Below are 19,687 nucleotides of genomic sequence, written 5' to 3'. Positions count from 1 at the left end.
TGAATGCCTAGAAACAAACTTTCTTGCTGTTAAAAATAACTAAGTAGCCATGCTAGTTTTTTGATTCTTCAATGAATGATTTTAACTGTTTTTCCTATTTATTAAAAGTAAGAAAATTTTAGTATTTAATCTTTACTCATCATACCCATAACCATATAAAAGTGCCATTTTATGTTCTTCATCAGAATTAGAATGTATTATTTAATTTTTCTTTGTGAATTGGTATTTTTAAAAATTTTGTTAACTTATAACTGGAAAAATAAACTTTAAACCGTGTAAATTAGAGTCCTATAATAAAAATATTTTTGTTTTTCTAAGCTCTAAAGTTATTAGGCTTAATAATCTTAAGGTCAATAGCTTAACTAAAATTAGTCAAAATCTAAGATATAGATCAGATTAGCAAGACACTTAAATGAAAAATTCTGAATGTCAAACCCTATAAAATTGATTTATGGTCAAAACTTCCAAAAATGTCTTGTTCTCGTACTTCCAATAAATGTCAGTATTCTTAGCTCCTCTTCTAGAACTCTAATAATTTCATTTCTGTGTAACGTTTTTTATGAAGGCCAAACATGGTGATCCATGTATGTGATGAAGCAAAAAACTTGAAAGAAGATTTTATTTGCCCACGAGATCTTTTGATATCAGAAATGAAGTACTTTGCTGAATATTTATCTATGGATGCCCAGCGCTGGGAAGAGGTGGACATTTCAGTTCATTGTGACGTTCACATTTTCAACTGGTTGATAAAATATGTTAAAAGGAACACTAAGGAGAATAAAGATTGTGAGATGCCCACTTTAGGTAAAAAACAATCTATTGCTTATTTTGTAGTAAAATTTATGTGTCACCTGGTAGTTGCTTCTGGCCAAACATGCAATGTGGAAAATTATTTGGACATTAGTATTTGTACTCAGATTAGTAACCACCTTTCAGGAAACTGATACCTCATCCTTTTTTAGTAGATTATAGTGAATGTATGGCAAGTGGACAGGTCTCTAGATCAGCAGTTCTCACTGTATGGTACATGGACCTCTGGAATCCTAGAGATCTTTTAGAGAATTCACAGGGTCAAGATGATTTGTATTATAGTACTAAACTGTTTCTGTCTTTTTCTCTGTGTTGACATTTATTCAGATGGTACAGAAGTAATAGAGGAGAAAACTCTGGGAGCTTTAGCACACATCAGAGCAGGGGCACTAAACTGTACTAGTAGTCACCATGTTCCTCAATACCACCTACTCATAGTTAAAAAGGAAAAAAAAATTCACTCTCACTTTAAGAATGTCGTTGATGAAACACTGAAAATTATTAATTTTATTAACTCTTGACCCTTGAGTATGCATCTTTTTCATGTTCTGTGTGATGACAACGGGAGGTGCACTCCTGCTGCACACCGAAGTGTGATGGTCATCTGGAGGAAAAGCACTTGTGCAGTTGTTTGAGTTGCAAACTAAACTAGCTGCTTTTTAAAAAAGAAAACCATTTTTCCTTGAAAGAATGATAGGCAAATTATGGTTATTCAGATTTAGGCATTTGGCCAATATTTTCTTGAAAATGAATTAAGGGAGTTGATCAACTAAAGGGAAACAACTGACAGTATCCATTGTCAATAATAAAATTCAGGGTTTCAAGTGAGAATTGGAGTGTGGAAAACTTTATCTGCTTCCATGTGCTTGACAGCTTCTCCATATTTAAAGACTTTTCTTTCTTTTTTTTTTTAAGATTTTATTTATTTATTTGACAGAGAGAGACACAGTGAGAGAGGGAACACAAGCAGGGGGAGTGGGAGAGGGAGAAGCAGGCTTCCCATGGGGCAGGGAGCCCGATGCGGGGCTCAATCCCAGGACCCTGGGATCATGACCTGAGCCGAAGGCAGACGCTTAACTGACTGAACCACCCAGGCGCCCCTATTTAAAGACTTTTCTGATGAGACTGGTGGTAATACTAACAAGTGCGATTTTTATATATTAATATATATATATATTATACAATGAAATGTTTCAACATTTGGAAGGTCCACATAACTCAGTGAACCAATAGTTTCCAAATGACCAATGCGTGTTAAAATCATGCATGGGTTAAAGATCCACTCAAAGTGTAAGATAAATCATTTGACTTTGAGATAACAGAACAGGAGAAGTTCATTGATATGACTTCAGATTCCATTGCAACTAACCTTTAAAAGAAACTATCAGTTGTTGAGTTTTGATGTAACATCAGAGAAGACTACCCACAAATTGAATGTAGAAACAGATAGAATCCAGCTGCCTTCTATTAAGTCAGACATGGTAGAAATTTGCAGAAAATGTCAGTATTACTCTTCTTGCTAATTTGTATTTTGGAAAATATAGTTATTTTTCATAAAATATGTTACTATGTAATGAGTTTATTATTCTTTTAAAAGGAATTAAGAAATATTTTAAATTTTTCCCTGTTTTAATTTATGATATGGTCAGTACTGATAGATATAAACCATCTAAACAAAAAAGAGGTCTTAAGATCAAAAGTTTGGAACCAGTGTTCTAGATGAAAGGAAGAATAATTAATAAGTAATCTTTAGTTGGGTATAGACTTGTATAGGAAATCACACTTGTGGTTTAATAAAGTCTTTCTGTGTACTAGAGTTTGCTATTTATAGCAGTACCAAAATATTTTTTTAATCTTGTTAGTAAATAAATCTATAGTGACAATATAAAAATTTTCTGAAGAAATTTATAATTTATTACATTTTAGTGACCAAATTAATGGAAAAAAGGTTCTAGTGGCTCTTAAATAAAAATTACAAGATTGCCAAATAAAAATTTTCAGCCAGAGTCGAGATTCCAGATCACCCAGATATGATATGTATATGTAAAATAAAAAATCAAGTTATGCAGGCAGAAAAAAATATTGTTTGATCCAGCATATTTATACATATAGTAAAGATAAAAGAAGTGGAGCAAAACCAGTCACTCCGCAATCAGTAGCTACAAACATAGACTTTTATAAAAGCAATCTTTAGGGGCACCTGGGTGGCTCAGTTGGTTAAACATCTGACTCTTGATTTCAGCTCAGGTCATGATCTCTGGGTTGTGAGATTGAGTCCCACGTTGGGCTCCGCACTCAGGGAGGAGTCTGTTTGACATTCTCTCTCACCCTCTGCCCCTCCCCCTACTTGCGTGTGCATATGTGTGCTTGGTAAATAAATAAATACATAAATAAGTAAAAATATTTTAAAAATAAATAAACAAAAACAATCTTTATTCTAACTGGGAAAACTACCAAAATGCTTAATCAGATTTCTAATAATTCAGACAATGGGTCTTAGCTGGAATGGGCTATATTACACTTCCCCGAGAGAATTTTCACTAGCTCCCTCCTCTCTTCACAGTTGCTATTTGAGAGCCTTTAACCTGGAAGTAATTTTTTTTTTTTAAAGATTTTATTTATTTATTTATTTGACAGAGAGAGCGAGAGAGCACAAGCAGGGAGAACAGTAGAGGGAGAGGGAGAAGCAGGCTCCCCGCTAAGCAGGGAGCCCGATGTGGGGCTCGATCCCAGGACCCTGGGATCATGACCTGAGCTGAAGGCAAAGGCTTAACCATCTGAGCCACCCAGGCGTCCCTACCTGGAAGTAATAGTTAAACAAAGATTAGGGTTACTTATTTTAATCGCTGTCTGCATAGTCCTTTATTTAGAAGGATTGTCTTAGTACTATAATGCTAAAAATCATAGTTTTTTTTTTTTTTCCTTTCTTAAATATACCTCATAGGAGATGACTTAGGTTTACCAAAATAATAGTGTTAGCTGGCATTCTCCTTTCCCTGGTTATGCCTCTCAAGGCCCACCTCAGCCTGCCTTTAGGAAGTAACTGAGCACTTCTGCGATAGTAAATTTCATATTATCTCTCAGAATCTTTTGATTAAATATTTGTTCGTAACAAGCATTGTACTGCTTTTGAAATAACTTCACTAATAACAAGTGCTTTCATTAATTGTTTAGAAGATTTTCTCACGATTATTTTTTTATGTGATGAATTATAGTCTCAATTTTAATTATCTCTGATTTAGTTAAGGAGAAAAGTTTGCATGTGTCATATCTTTAGCTGGAATCTTTTTATTTGCTATGAATCTAATTCCAGGGCAGATTTACTATGTGCTTTTTTCTATACCCTATATTTTAACACTGCATTTTCTTTCTTTCATGTATCTAAGCTATATGATGTAGTAAGGTTATACTAAATCGCTCTTAAAATGTAACGTCCTCTGTTAAGGTGAGAAGGAGCCTGTTCTGAGGAGGTTGAGGTACAAATCAAAAGGAGAATTTAATTTTTTTTTCTTTTTTTTAGAGCCAGGAAATGTCATTTCAATTCTTATTTCTTCAGAGTTTTTGAAAATGGATTCATTGGTAAGTATTATTAAAAGATCCAAGCTCTTTTCAGGGTGCCTGGGTGGCCCAGTTGGTTAAGCGTTGGCTCTTGATTTTGGCTCAGGTCATGATCTCAGGGTTGTGAGGGTGGGCCCTGCATTGGGCTTCACTCTGGGCGTGGAGCCTGCTTAAGATTTTCTCTCTCTGTCTCCCTCTGCCAAAAAAAGATCCAAGCTTTTTTATTCACCTATGCTTAATTTAACATACAACTTGATTTTTCCTTAAAGTGTCTAGAAATTTTTAAGACATCCTACTAAAACAGTTGTTAATTCAAGAGTGTGATTCTGTAACTGAACTAATAGGAGTTTGCTTCTTGGTGAGTTAATTGGTGAGAGACTACATCAGGTGGAGTTGTCAGACAAAGGAAGCTATTTGCAGCAAATGAGGAGATCAGCCGTTACTCCCCAAGCAGGGGTGAGAAGTTCCTTTATTTAGGGGTTAGGATGAATATTCATAAAGGGGAGCCCTGTCATTGCAGGTAAAGGGGGGGGGCATAAGGTACAGGCATCCTATGCTATGTTAATGAAGCTTGGGCTCTTCCCAGGGTGGATACTTTAATATTATAATGAAGCAGAGGTAACTGGAAGAGGGGAAGGGGCTATGGGCATAAACTGGGTGGTGTCATGGGTTTGTTATCTCCATTAGGAATGCACGGCCTTGCTTACTTTGGAACCAGCATTGGGAGTTTTTACCACCAATTTGTTGTCTCTGATATGGTCAGGCTATTTCCAAGCCCGATGGAGACTGTTAGTTTTTACATTCCCTTGATTCCCTTAAAATTCTTAACTACTGAGGTCTTTGTATTTCTTTATAACTCTGACACCTCCTAGGAGGTTCTGCAAGAAGTGTGCTTGGGCAAGTAGGGCACAGATCACAGAAAATAGCTTGGGGCCTAACATGACTTCTCTTGTGTCAGGAAAGCTTTGTCTGTCTTTCCTAGTCCAGGGATCCCTAACTCTTTCTGTTTACAATTCCATTAGAATAAACCGCTCTTGTTCTGTGGGGAAGGGGTTAGACTACTATGTATCATTAGTATATTATGCCTATAAAGCAAACAATTTATCTTCAAGGAATAGCTTATTGTTGTATTAGATGAAACTAAACAGAATTAGCTTTAGTCCAAGAGGGATTTTGCTCTAAAACCAAATTAAGTGAAAATTAATTGGAATATATTTGTTTCACTAAGTAATTTCTTTAAGCATGTTTTACTTATTTGTGTCTTTCATTTATAATTCAGTGAATTAAAAACAAATACCCAACTATTAATATAACTGTGTATGTGTAAACCAGATGCTAATGTCTATTGTTTAAGAGTAGTTGATAAAATGTAAAAGCGCAATGTATACATGCACATATCAGGCTCTGACATTAAATATATTTGTTTTTTTATTTAATAAATTTCTTAATCATTCACATGTTTATATATGTTTGTGTTAAGGCAGAGTACTCCTTTGCTATATTAACAGATGTGAAATTTGTTTGATTATTTGGGGTTTTACTAGTTCTCTGTATTCTTCCTACTCCTTAGTTGTTCCCCATTTAGTTGTATTAATTGCTTCAGGGTAGGGTTACAGAAAAAAGCAGAGATGAAAAGAGTCCTTAATCTTTGAGTTTTGAAGTCTAAGCCCTAAAGCATAATTTTTATGCCAGAAACAAAATATTTGGAAAATACATGATTAGCCAGTGCTACTCCGCAAAATGCAAATCCACCTCAAAAAGTAAATAAATATACCTCAGGTTGAAGAAAGGGGAGGAAAGTCAGGAAGCAGGCACAACACAACTGAGAAAACCCTGAAGTGACTAAAATTATACTTTAGCTTCTCAGAGAAGTAGAGGCTTAATATTGCCACTAAATCTAGTTATAGGTAGTCACATATCTTATGTACTGGAGTTTATGGACTAAGATTTATACCTGCCACAATTATGAAAGATGCTCATTGCATTATTGTTTAAAATATGCCAAGAAAATTGAAAGTTATTTTCCTAGCTCTGTATGTGTACAAACATGGCCTGATGGCTTACTTTGGAACAATATAAATTAACTCAGATGGACAAAATCCAGTTAGTACCTAGCAATCCGTGAATCAAGCTTTTAATGAATTTTATCTCTGAAAGGTATTGACATGACATCATCCTTTATGCCACTCTTCAACATTCATTTTCTATTGTGTGTTTTTTTAGGTTGAACAATGTATTCAGTATTGCCACAAAAATATGAATGCCATAGTAGCTACCCCATGCAACATGAACTGTATTAACGCAAATCTTCTTACACGTATAGCTGATCTGTTCACACACAATGAAGTTGATGATTTAAAGGACAAGAAGGATAAATTTAGAAGGTAATTTTTAAATTTAACTTTTAACCAAATATTCCTGTTAGAAGAAATACATTTCGATTTCATTTTAGTGAAATATTCTATAGAATATTTTTAGAAATATTTCTATTTGGGGCGTCTGAGTGGCTCAGTCATTAAGCGTCTGCCTTCGGCTCAGGTCATTATCCCAGGGTCCTGGGATCGAGCCCCGCGTCGGGCCCCCTGCTCTCCGGGGAGCCTGCTTCTCCCTCCCCAACTTCCCCTGCTTGTGTTCCCTCTCTTACTGTCTCTCTCTCTCTGTCAAATAAATAAATAAAATCTTAAAAAAAAAAAAATTTCTATTTTATTTCAAATGAAGTAAAATTTATCCAGAGCCAATGGCTCTAGATAAAAATTAGTACTTAAATTATTTTGTATAATGTACATATGAGCATATTGTGTTAGTGAATTATGTTAAAAATTATTAAGATAGGCCTTATTATAAAGAGGAAGAATAGTATGAGATGAGATCAGCAGTGGTCATATCCGTTAGGTGCTGATTAAGTCTTGGCAAAGAGGGTATACTTTATTTTAATGTGAATGGGAGCAGAGGAGTGGCATGATCTGATTTGTTTTTAAGAGATCATCCTGGTTGCTCTGTGGACAATAGACTGCAAGGATGTAAGAAGCAAGGAGACCAATGAGGAGCCTAGTGCAGTAGTCTGGTGAGAGATGAAAGGGTTTGGACTAGAGTAAGAGCTGGAAAGAAGTAGATGTATCCAGAGTGTGTTATTAGAGAGATCTGACTGATTTCAGATGGAATAATGTGGGGAGAGAGAGTATCCTAGGATAATTACTAGGTTGAGGTTTAAGGAGCAATTCAGTGGATTATAGTGCCATTAATAGAGGAGAGATTGGGGTGACGGGAATCAGGATATGGGTTTGGGTCTTGTTAAGATTATTTGATATATTTAATATACTTTTGGGACATCCAGGTAGGATAGCAGAGATAGGTGGATTTAAAAGTCTGAAATTTAGGTCAGAGGTCAGAGCTTAAAATAGAAATACAAGAGTAGATAGACTTGAAACTATGGAACTGGGTGAGATTTCCTTGCAAGACCATTCTTTCTCCACTGAATTGCAGTGGCACCTTCACTATAAATCAGGTGACTATATGGGAGATGTCTTTCAGAACTCTCCATTTTGTTCTGTTGATTTCTTTTTCTTTTTTTAAAATTGAAATATAGTTGACACACAATGTTACATTAGTTTCAAGTGTACAACATAGTGATTTGACAACTCTATGCATTAAGCTGTGCTCACCACAAATGTAGCTACCATCTGTCACCCTATAATGCCCTTTACAATACCTTTGACTATATGCCCTGTGCTGTGCCTTTAATCCCATGACTTACACATTCCATAACTGGAAGACTGTATTTCATACTCTCCTTCACCCATTTTGTCCATTCCCCTACCTCCCTCCCCTCTGGCAGCCATCAGTTTGTTCTCTGTATTTATAGCTCTGATTCTGCTTTTTGTTTGTTTGTTTATTCATTTGTTTTTTAGATTCCACATATAAGTGAAATCATATGGTATTGGTTTTTCTCTATTTCACTTAGCATAATGCCCTCTGGGTCCATCCATGTTGTCACAAATGGCAAGATCTCATCCTTTTTATGGCTAAGTAATATTCCATTATGTATATACATATACCATATCTTTTTTATCCATTCATCTATCAATGCACACCTGGGTTGTTTCCATATCTTGGCTATTGTAAATAATGTTATAATAAACATAGGGGTGCATATCTGTTTTCAAATTAATGTTTTTCTTTCTTTTTCTTTCCTTCCTTCCTTCCTTCCTTCCTTCCTTCCTTCCTTTCTTTTCTTTCTTTTCTTTCTTTTCTTTCTTTTCTTTCTTTTTTAGTAAATACCCAGTAGTGGAATTACGGGATCATATGGTGGTTCTATTTTCAATCTTTCGAGGTACCTCCATCTGTTTTCCACAGTGGCTGCACCAATTTACATTCCCACCAACAGTGCACAAGGGTTCCTTTTTCTCCACACCCTTGCTGTCACTTGTCACTTCTTGTCTTTTTTAGTCTAACCATTCGCACACTTGTAAGGTGATATCTCATTTTGGTTTTGATTTACATTTCCCTGATGATTAGTGATGTTGAGCATCTTTTCATATGTCTGTTGGCCATTTGGATGTCTTCTTTGGAAAAGTGTCTATTCAGGTCCTCTGCTCATTTTTTAATTGGTTTGGGGTTTTTTGGTATTGAATTTAATAAGTTCTTTACATATTTTGGATATTAACCCCATACTGGATATGTCATTTGCTAATATCTTCTCCCATTCCATAGGTTGCCTTTTTGTTTTGTTAATGGTTTCCTTGCTGTGCAAAAGCTTTATATTTCTATGTAGTCCCAATAATTTATTTTTGCTTTTGTTTCCCTTGCCTAAGGAGACGTATCTATAAGAAAGTTGCAAAGGTCGATATCAAAGAAATTAGGCTGCCTATGTTTTCTTCTATGAGTTTTATGGTATCAGCTCTCACATTTAGATTTTTAATCTATTTTGAGGGTTTTTTTGTGTGTATGGTATGAGAAAGTGATCCAGTTTCATTCTTCTGCATGTAGCTGTCCACTTTTATTGATTTCTTTGTCTATACTTGTATCAGTAGTACACTGTCTTAATTCCAGTGGCTTTATAATATTTTTTTGGTATATACTTGAAAATGGGGTTAATATCCTAAATCCAGATCTGGCCTCAGGATATACAGTTGATTTAATGACATAAGACTTAAAGTTTAGTCACATTATGCATTATAATAAAGTTTTTATTAATATATGTCAAATGCTTAATGCTGTATCTGGCACTCTTTACAACCCTATTCATTTAACCCTCATAAAACCTTGTGAGTTTGGAATTATTAACCCCATTTTATAGATGAGAAAACAAGGTTCAGAGAGGTTAAGTAGTTGCCAAAGATCATATACCAAGTTATTGGTAGACCCAGGATTGTTACGTTTTCAAGTTCCTCAATATTGAATATTCCAAACAGATATTCTTGTGAAAATACATTCTTGATTAAGCATTTATCATTAGTAGGTTTATTTACTTAGAATACTATAAATATATCATAAATTCCCAAAGAGAGTCTCTCCAAGGATTTATTAATTTTATTTTCTACATACGCAGGTAGGTCAGCGTTTATTTTCATCACTATCAAGGAACTTTAGTAATGTAAATAATAGAAAATTAATTTGTTGGTCATTTGTTGTTAATAGTAAACTTTTTTGTAAGAAGATTGAGAGACTTTTTGATCCTGAGTACTTGAACCCAGATTCCCGGAATAATGCGGCGACGTTATACAGGTACAGTGATGTGGTTTTTTTTTGGTATTCTATACAATGCAGCTAAATTGTTTAATTTTACTACATCTTAAATTTTCTTCTTGGATGTTTTTGTGTCTTTGTGCTATAGGTGCTGTTTGTGTAAGAAACTTTTAACAAAAGAAACAGAAAGAAGAATTCCTTGCATTCCTGGAAAAATCAATGTGGATCAACATGGAAATATTATCTACATTCACATAAGGTGCAGTGAAAATAAAACACAGTTTTTAAATGTGAATTAATAGTGTTTTTCTAAAAACATAACTAGTTTTACAGGGTATAGGATAACACTTTTTTCTGAATGTGATCCAGCTTTGACTTAGAAAGATGCTTTCAAAACAAAGCTTTGTAAAAGCTGTATTTTGTTTACTGAGTAAATTTCATGATATTTTTAAACTTTAAAATAGTAAAAATTATTGTGCATTAGTCTTGAAAGATATTCTGGTCAGTGCCATTAAAATGATTTCTTTTCACTAACTGATTTTATTTATAAAAATGTTATATTGAATTTGACAGAGAATCAAATTTATTTTCAGGTAAATTTTGGTGAATGAGGAAATTGTCTTTAGAACTGGATATTCCATAATCTATTTATTCTTCATACTTTGTCAGTATTCCATCAATATATAGTCCTCTTTTATTCCCCTTTAAGTTCAAAACCAGTTCTCATTCTCAGTTGGGGGAAGAATATTGTAAATTGGTGTAATATCTCAGAAAAGCAACAATTCTGAAATGTATATATTCTCTAAAAATATAAAAATAAAAATAAATAAATAAATACCTGCTAGGAATTTATCCAAAGAGGTAATGTTAGATTTGTGAAAGCATTCAACAAGAACACTTATTGCTATATTGTTTAGATAGGAAAAAAAGGGGAAACATCCAAATGATTAAATGAACTAAAATATATCCATGTAGTAGTATATCCATATAAAACATGCCTAACCAATTCTTAATGTGCAGCCTTTGAGAATAATGTTGTAGAAGTATATATACTTATGTAGCAAGTTGTTAGTGGTGAATTAAGTGAAAAAAAAGTCATAAAACTAGAAAAATTCACTAAAATGTAAACTGTGGTGTTACCTTTAAGTGATAGTATTATGGATGCTTTTAATTTTGTTTGTCCTTTTTTTCTATGTTAAAAATGTACAGCACTTTTGTTAAAGGAAAAAACAGTATAAATGTTAAGTTTCATATTTTAAACATTAAAACATAAGAAACACATTTGACCCTATTATTAATAGCACAGTCATGCTTATTTTTAAAATATTTTTTTATGTTTATTTTTTTAGTAATTTCTACACCCAACATGGGGCTTAAACTCATGACCCTAAGATCAAGAGTCACATGCTCCTCTGACTGAGCCAGCCAGGTGCCCCTCACCGTCATGTTTAAAATGTTTCATTTTTCTCTTCATACAATAATCAAGGGAATCTTCATTAGTTATTATAAGCACCTGGGGTTTTATACGTTTTTGTCTTGAGACTTGATTTCACCTTTTGGAAAGCACTTCCATTCTGACAGCAATAACTATTAACTAAGTGAAAAAAATTGATATTGACTTCAACATCCATTTTTGTTGTTTTATTTAAAGTATTTTCCTGTAGGTCAGATGTTGATGACATTTTTTCAGTTGTCTTTAATTAAAACAGATGTGCCTATGCAGTTTGTAATAATGTCATGACATTTTGTTATTTGTTGAATAAGGACAAGGTAGCAAAAGTTCAAATGATTAAGGGACTTGGAAAAAAATAAGAACTTGAGTTACATATGGACATAGCAAATAGGGTTTTAAGCCTTTGCTATTTTTTAAGTTTATATTAACTTCAAAATATGTGTTACCAAGACCTGATTATATATTACTGTATTACTCAATTACTTGAGAATGCCTTTTGAAAATAATATAAAGAAATGTTTAGAATCACCAATGATTAGTAACCTAGAATAAAGGTTCTGTTTAGCATCATCATCCCAACTGTTAGCCTGCTCAAACCATATTTAAAATAGCTTAGCAAAATAATTTAGTTTAGCAAAATAATTTGGCATTCAATCTTTCATATCTTTTTCTGTTGTCCACAGAAAAAGAGAATAAACAAACTCCCAAATGAAATTTTTTCTACTGTTCCATGTAGTCCATCCCACAGCTATCATTTGGGGAATGTTTTTGGAAATAAGCCACAAATTTAAAAACATTTGCCTACAAAAAATTGTTTATATTACTTGCTTGTAAAATAATATAATATTTGAGGCTCTTTTCCCCAGGGATAAGACTTGGGATGTTCATGAATATTTGAATAGTCTTTTTGAAGAATTAAAATCTTGGAGAGATGTATATTGGCGCTTGTGGGGAACAGTCAACTGGCTAACTTGTTCAAGATGTTATCAGGTGAGTTTTTTTTTTTTTCTTTTTCTTTTTAATATCTTGCTCTGCAAACATTCATAGCAGACCCTTTTTTTTCTTAAGATTTTATTTTTAAGTAATCTCTACATCCAATGCGGGGCTCGAACTCAACCCCGAGATCAAGCGTTACATGCTGTACCAACTGAGCCAGCCAGATGCCCAGCATAGCAGGCTCTTTTAATATATGCTGTTTAATTAGTATGTTTGGATGTGTTTGGACAATATCTTACATCTTTTTAAAGAAACTAGTGGCAAAAACAGACTATGAAACATTGCTTGCATCTGGTTTTGTTTCTCTTACTATCTTCATCCTCCTTTTTATTTTCATTGCTGAAACAATCATGCCTTGCCTAATTCTTAGAAAATCAACAGGTTTTAAGTGACCAAATCTACTTTTTCAGTGGAAAAAAAAAATCCTCTCCCTCCACTCCTTCCCCTCATGCTCTCTCTCGCTCTCTCAAATAAATAAATAAAATCTTTTTAAAATTTTTTAAAAAATAAATGGAACATACATTCTGTAGTCCTGAGTGAAGTTTTTTGGGATGTATAATTTCATTGTGGGAATAATAATTGATTTTATATATTTCTTTTATTCAGGCTTTTCTCTGTATAGAATTTTCACACTGTCAATATCACTCAGAAACAGTGGTTTATCCTACTACAGCAAGTTCACTGAGTACTATTGGCACTGGTATTTATCCCTGCTGTAACCAAAAGGTTCTTCGGTTTGATCCCACTCAGCTTACAAAGGTAAATTTTGTTTGTTGTTGTTTGTTTGTTTTAAAGATTTTATTTAAAAAAAAAAAGATTTTATTTTTTTAAGTAATCTCTACACCCAACATGGGGCTTGAACTTACAACCTCAAGATCAAGAGTCTCATGATCCACCAACTGAGCCAGCCAGGTGCCCCTGCAAAGGTAAATTTTGGATGCTGCCCTTTTGTAGTTACAGTGCTCACTAACACTTATTTAATCTTTTCCCCTTTTATTGTTTTTAAAGCTTAAAGGTTATACATTCATATAGGAAAGACTTCAAACAATACAAAAATAAGTATAGTGAAAAGTAGAAGTCCATCTTTACACCACTCCCTTGTTCTGCATCTTTCCTCAGAGGCAGTTAACGGTTTCCTTTTAGACTTTGTTTTATACATTTCATTTTTTAAAAAATATTTTCTTCCCTTCTCTTTTTTTTCTTAAGATTTTATTTATTTATTTGAGAGAGAGAGAGAGAGCACAAGCAGGGGGAACAGGCAGAGTGAGAGGGAGAAGCAGGCTCCTCACTGAGCAGGGAGCCTATGTGGGGCTCGATCCCAGGACCCTGAGATCATGACCTAAGCCCAAGGCAGACATTTAACTGACTGAGCCACCTAGGCGCCCCTGTTTTATACATTTCAGGCACAAATTTATGCAATTTTTTATATTGGAAAAAGGATCATACTGTTCATATTTTTCTGTAACTTGCCCTTTTCAATCAACAATATACCTAGGTTATCTTTCTATCATTTCTTTACTGCTGTGTAATATCTTAAGCTGTGCATATATCACAATTTATTTAACCATCTTCCTATCAATGAACATTTAGGTTGTTTCCAGATTGATGGTATTATGGTCTTGTAATGAATGTCCTTACACATGTATCTTGGTACAATATGTGAGTATTGCTGTAGGTTAGGGTCCTTGATCACTAACACTTTTGAAGATGTTATGTAATTAAATTTCATCAGTGGAGGGAAAGAACCTAAAGCTCTTCCTCCTCCTCATCCATACAACAGTTATTTATAAAGCACCACAGTTGTGTCACACACTGTGCAAGGCAGAGAATAATCTAATTTCTGTAAAATTAGATAGTTTCTCCCTTCGTGGAGCTTATAGTTCATGCAGTAGTATCAAAATTGGGGGGGGGGGAGCATGCAAAGAAATGTTTGAAGAAGTATGCAGGGCCATAAATGTCTATAATAGGCTGCTCTGACCTGAGCATTGAAGTCAAGGAGTTGGCATTTGGTTGAAATCTGAAGGGTGGGTATGAGTATGTGAGGCAAAGAGGAGGGAAAGAGCACTTCTCTCTGAATACCAAGGCCAAAAGGAATACAGTGAATGAGAGAGACTGAACAAAACTGCCTGTTAGAGAAAACACACATAGTTTAAGGAAAGGCTGGTGAGGTAGATAGGTGTTGCGCCATGCAGGGGTAGGACCTTGTAGGCCATGTTTTTTCTTTATTTCGGGTTTTGAAGATCAGTTGCAGTGTGGAGAATGGCTTGGGAGTATTAAGTATAGTCAGGTATGAGAGGAGTTACTGCATAGTCTTAGGATGATAGCTTGGCCTAAGGTTGTAGAAATGAATTTAGTATTTAGGAGGTAAACCTGAAATGGCTTGATGGATTATATCACAGAGGAAGAAGTCCAGGATAACTCCGTTTCTTGCTTGTGCTACTGGATAGTGGTAGTGCTGTCTACTAAGGAAACAAGAAGGGAATTGGGTTTGGAGAGAAGCTCATGAGTTCTGTTTTGGACATTTTGAGATTGAGGTGTTTTAGAAGACAACCAGGCAAAGAGTGTTTTGGGGCTCAGAGAATTGGCTACCTAGAGGTGATAATTTTAAGTCTTCTTGCAAATAAGTAAGAATTGAAACCAGCAAGTATAGGTGAGCATAAGAAAATCAGAGAGCCTACAGCAGAGCCTAGAGAAACTCCCAGAATTTAATGGCTGGATAGCAAAGCATGAGCCTGCAAAAGACAATGATCAGGAGCAGCAGGAATAATAGGAGGAAAACCAAGGATGTTGTCATGAAAATCAAAGGAGTAGTATTTGAAGAAAGAGAAAGTGGTCCATGATGCCAAATACTGCCAAGAGGTCAGATAAAATAAGGAAAGAAATGTGTCCTTTAACTTTGGTAACCTGGAATTCATGTGTGAAGATCTGTTTTGGTGAAGTGCTAGATCCCAAAGCCAGATTGGTATGGGTTGTGGAGGGAGTGAGTGGAAGAGAAACAAATGTAGACAGTGTGAATAGCAGCTCTTTTGGGAAATTTGAGAAAGGGAGAGGGTAAGTCAGTAATTACATTGTAGGTATTTGGTTATTGTTTCTGCTTTGTTTTGTTTAAATATTAGAGATCTTTTTTTAACGTCTGTGGGAAGGATCTAGTTGAAGAGAGGTTGATGGTATAAGGTTATGAGGCAGTATTAGTCTAGACAAGAGGAAGGGCAGTTCCTCTGTTGTAACAGTAGAGAAAGAGTAGGATGGTTGCAGTTATTAGTAAAATTGTGTTTTTATCATTTAGATACATTTTTCCAGTCTAATGCCTTTCTTCTCTATAAAGTAGGAGGAAAAGCCATCTGCTAAGAATGAGGGGGAAGAGGGAAGGTTCTAAGATTTGAAGGAAGTATCAAAGGTTTGAAATAGTCTTTTTGGAAAACATGAGAGTGAATTTTCCAGAGAAAGGTTGTAGGTTACTAAGCAATTTGAGAGCCCATTGGAGATTGGTAATCATAAATTTGCAGTGAAATCCAACATGCCTTTTATGTCACTCTCTCCAGTAGCGTTAAGCTGCTTGGGTGCAAACATGGAGACAATGGGTCATTGAGCTCATCCAGTTTGGGGTTTTACCAGATGGGTCTGATGAGATTTAGGACCAAGGAATTTGGGGTATTAGCATGAATGTTATTGAAATGGTGTATCATGGGATTTTAGCTGGAAGGTAGTTTGTTATAGTTGCAATTAATCACCAACTTTGATTAGTCAGAAATTTTATTGGTGAGGTAATATGTTACCCACATAATGTTTGTATTTAATGTTAGGTAGATGCTTTGCGTACAAAGCAATTTAAATAGGGTATGACACGTTAAGCAAAATGGAATAGCTTAGCTTTGATAGGCCCAAGATGTTTATTAATTCACAGTTATGTTATATTTTGCAGTAATAGGATTTTTAGTCATTGCATTTCTTTGTGGTTATGATGTTTCTGTTTTAACTATCACATTCACATTGTTGTAAATAATACTTCTAAAAGTTGTAACTCTTTGTCTTGTTATTGTCTATTTACTAGTTGTATTAACCCCTTATATTCCATTCATCATGAGACAGTTGAGGAATAAATGGTAATTAAACTGTATGATAAATCTTGTATGTGACATCATGGATATTGTTGAGGTGATTTCTTAGGCTAAGTGAAATCTAAATAGTTCATATGGTGATTTATATTTCTATTAATGCAGACCAAGTAATTCAGACCATTTCTCCCATCAAAAGGCAACTAATAAAGGTGAATGAAATATAAAGATTATATTAAAAGCATTAAAGAGCTAATAAGATAATGAGGAAGTAGTGTTAAGGTACAGGAAATGATAGAAATCTAAGGGAGCCAGCATTCAGGGCCATTTTTGTCCAGGGAGCAAATTCCAGTCTGGAAAAAGTGGCTAAGGGGCTGGGCTGATCTTTAGGTGCCCTATCAGAATTTTGGGTAATAGTCAGGGTCCAAGGTCTGGAGGATGGAGATAGAAATGAATAACATTCCCACCCTTACACTTTCTGTTGGGATCCAAAGAAAATAAGATTAAATCAGAAGTAAACTATTACTTGCCTGGATAGCAACCAGCCAGCAACTGGCTTTGATTCAGTTGCATGGCCTAGGAAATCTCAAGTCCTGAACTTGGTTTAAGGTCATCTTGGATTGCTATTGTTCCCAGGCACCTGGCAAAAGCAGTAAAAATTCTCTTTGGAGGAAAATAACATTATTCTACACCTCAAATTATTTCTACAAACAATTTTTTAAATAAAATATTCAGCATACAAAGATAACCTGACATAGATGAAAGTAGGTTACCAGGAAGGGGAACAGCAGAATTTATGCCACAAAAACAAACCACAGAAACTATAAATACTGAAATTATTGACACAGGCTTTAAAAGAAATAAGATTACTAGTTTAAGTTGATAGAAGCCAAGCTTGGAAATTTTTGGGAGGGAATTATAAACTATAAAAAATGACAAGGGGCACCTGCGTGGCTCAGTTGGTTAAGCATCTGACTCTTGGTTTTGGCTCAGGTCTTGGTCTCAGGGTCATGAGATCGGGCTCCGTGCTCAGTGTGGAGTCTGCTTGAGATTCTCTCTCTCCCTCTGCCCTGCTCGCATGCACACATGCACACGCTCTCTTTCTCTCTCTAAAATAAATGAATAAAATCTTTAAAAAAAAGTTATGCAGATTTTTGACTGTGCAGGGGATCAGCACCCCTAAGCCCTGTGTTGTTCAAGAATCAACTGTATTATTTTTTTCTTGAGAAAAAGTTGTAAAATGGTTGATATGATGATATGGCTGGGCAAAGAAGAACAAAAACATAAAATCATCTTTACAGGAATATTTCTATAACAAACCAACCTCTCTAATTTGGTGTCTCTTACAACACAGGGCTGTAAAGTGAGGGACCACGTTGTTGCTCTTCACGATCAAGGTGAAGGTGGAGATTTGCCATCCTGTCCAACTGATAAAATACTGGACGATCTGCACAAACACAAAGATGTCATTGTTGTGCCTTTTTCTAAAGATACAGTTAGGTGAGGCAGGGGGGATAACGCTGTGCTGCAGCTTTATTCATGCTTCCCATCTCAGAATCCTCCATTCCCTGGTGTTTCCCCAGATCAGTAATGTCAGTCCCCAGATAGTTTACATTATTTCAGAAAGCTTACTGAAATTATATGTTAGCTCCCATTAAGAGCAAGCAGGTGTTTATTTGTTAGGAAAAATACTTCAAAATATTGGAGGTCCAAGGGGAAGAAAAACTAATAAAAGGAGTCTTTGATTGGAAGGTTGGGACCTGCAATTCATTTTTTGAGGGTTTTTTCTTTTCCCAGGTTACTTAAGCCCTTCTTGAATGCTTGATTGATACAACTAGGAAAAAAAAGTCAGTGGTTGAGGTCATCTCTGCATAAATTTGAACTCCTTGAGTTTAGTAATTTCTGAAGTCACTTCTGTTATTTTGCAGTTGCAGCAGGCTGTCAGGCTGGGGTTGGGGGCTGGGGGAGCCTTTCATGAAGGCCGTTCTCACAGAAGTACCAGTCATAGCAACCCATTTCACCACCTGGCAAGTGTGATGCTTGGAGTGCCGTGGTGCTCCCCTATATGGAGTATCTTCTGCTAGGGGGATCACTAGATGAATTAAGAAATGTAAGTGTTGAGATGGCATACCTTATACTCAAGAACTGTGTTTCTAAAGAGCAATTTATAAAATATTTCCAATAAAAAAAGATATCATTTGCATTTAATTTCTTATGAAATTGAACATTTCTCCATAACATGTCTTTTTCTTTCAAGTGATTCTGGGGTTGGTCCCTGTGATGAAAAGGGTCTAGATTGTGATGCTTTACTGGAGCCAAATACACCATGGGGCCCCAAAAGTGGGGAGCTCAATGCTGTGAGTAGCTTGTTTCACTTATTCTTTATTGATATAAACAATTGATGACATTTAATCTTTGACAGAAATGTAATTGGTTTGAACCAAAACTGAAATTTTCAGTTAATAAGCATTTACTGACTATCTGATCATAACAACAAGGTATTATGCTGAGTTAGTAGGACTGCAAAGGTAATAGGACATATTCCTTGCCCTCAACTAATAACTAATCAACTTAAATTTGGGGAAAAAATATAACATGGTCTTCAGAGGTTTTATTATGGACAAGTAATGATTTGAGGATTAAAGATAGTATGAATGGGATATTTTGTCTTCTAATTCTATAAAATTTTTTTGGTACGAAATTCTTTTTTTTTTTAATTGTAATCAAGAATGTGTTTAGTTTTTGCAAGGTTTCAAAACAATTATTTCTCAGATGTCCAGATAGCTTTGATTCCTTTGATTCCTGTTACTGACAACCAGGGAATCGCCACTTGCCTATGAACTTCCTGGCTTTGTATTGGCTGAAGTAGCATTTACTTGACAAAGTGAAATATTCCATGTAAAATGCATTGTAAACTCCAAATGGCTACAAATAATTCAATCATTAACCTTCATTTATGAATTATATACAAAATAGCAAATTGGATTTCTTGAATATCTAGTTCCTTAATTTATAGTAAAATATAAACATTAAAAAGTAATTGAAGGGTCACTAGGGTGGCCTAGTCAGTTAAGTATCCAACTCTTGGTTTAGCTCAGGTCATGATCTAGGAGTCATGAGATGGAGCCCC

The 19,687-nt window shown here is 34.9% G+C and overlaps 1 protein-coding gene across 15 annotated transcripts in view; it reads left to right on the top strand.

Moving 5' to 3' along the window:
• Positions 1–19,687, top strand: part of KIAA1841 (KIAA1841 ortholog) — a 50,500-nt gene that overhangs the window by 14,293 nt on the left and 16,520 nt on the right. For all 15 annotated transcript variants that reach the window (XR_004300305.1, XR_004300304.1, XR_004300306.1 and 12 more), the window contains 9 exons: positions 566–804; positions 4,331–4,389; positions 6,592–6,752; positions 10,006–10,092; positions 10,202–10,312; positions 12,373–12,496; positions 13,109–13,261; positions 17,912–18,057; positions 18,815–18,914. Coding sequence is in view for 12 of the 15 variants with exons in the window: in XM_032410911.1 (XP_032266802.1) it covers positions 566–804; positions 4,331–4,389; positions 6,592–6,752; positions 10,006–10,092; positions 10,202–10,312; positions 12,373–12,496; positions 13,109–13,261; positions 17,912–18,057; positions 18,815–18,914 (1,180 nt within the window). In the remaining 3 variants the exon portion in view is untranslated. The remainder of the gene's footprint in view (positions 1–565; positions 805–4,330; positions 4,390–6,591; positions 6,753–10,005; positions 10,093–10,201; positions 10,313–12,372; positions 12,497–13,108; positions 13,262–17,911; positions 18,058–18,814; positions 18,915–19,687) is intronic.

Source organism: Phoca vitulina, unplaced genomic scaffold, assembly GCF_004348235.1.
Source record: "Phoca vitulina isolate PV1807 unplaced genomic scaffold, GSC_HSeal_1.0 scaffold12, whole genome shotgun sequence".
Taxonomy (NCBI): Eukaryota; Metazoa; Chordata; class Mammalia; order Carnivora; family Phocidae; genus Phoca; species Phoca vitulina.
Note: the sequence above shows the minus strand (reverse complement) of the source record. Positions and strands in the feature narration are given on the sequence as shown.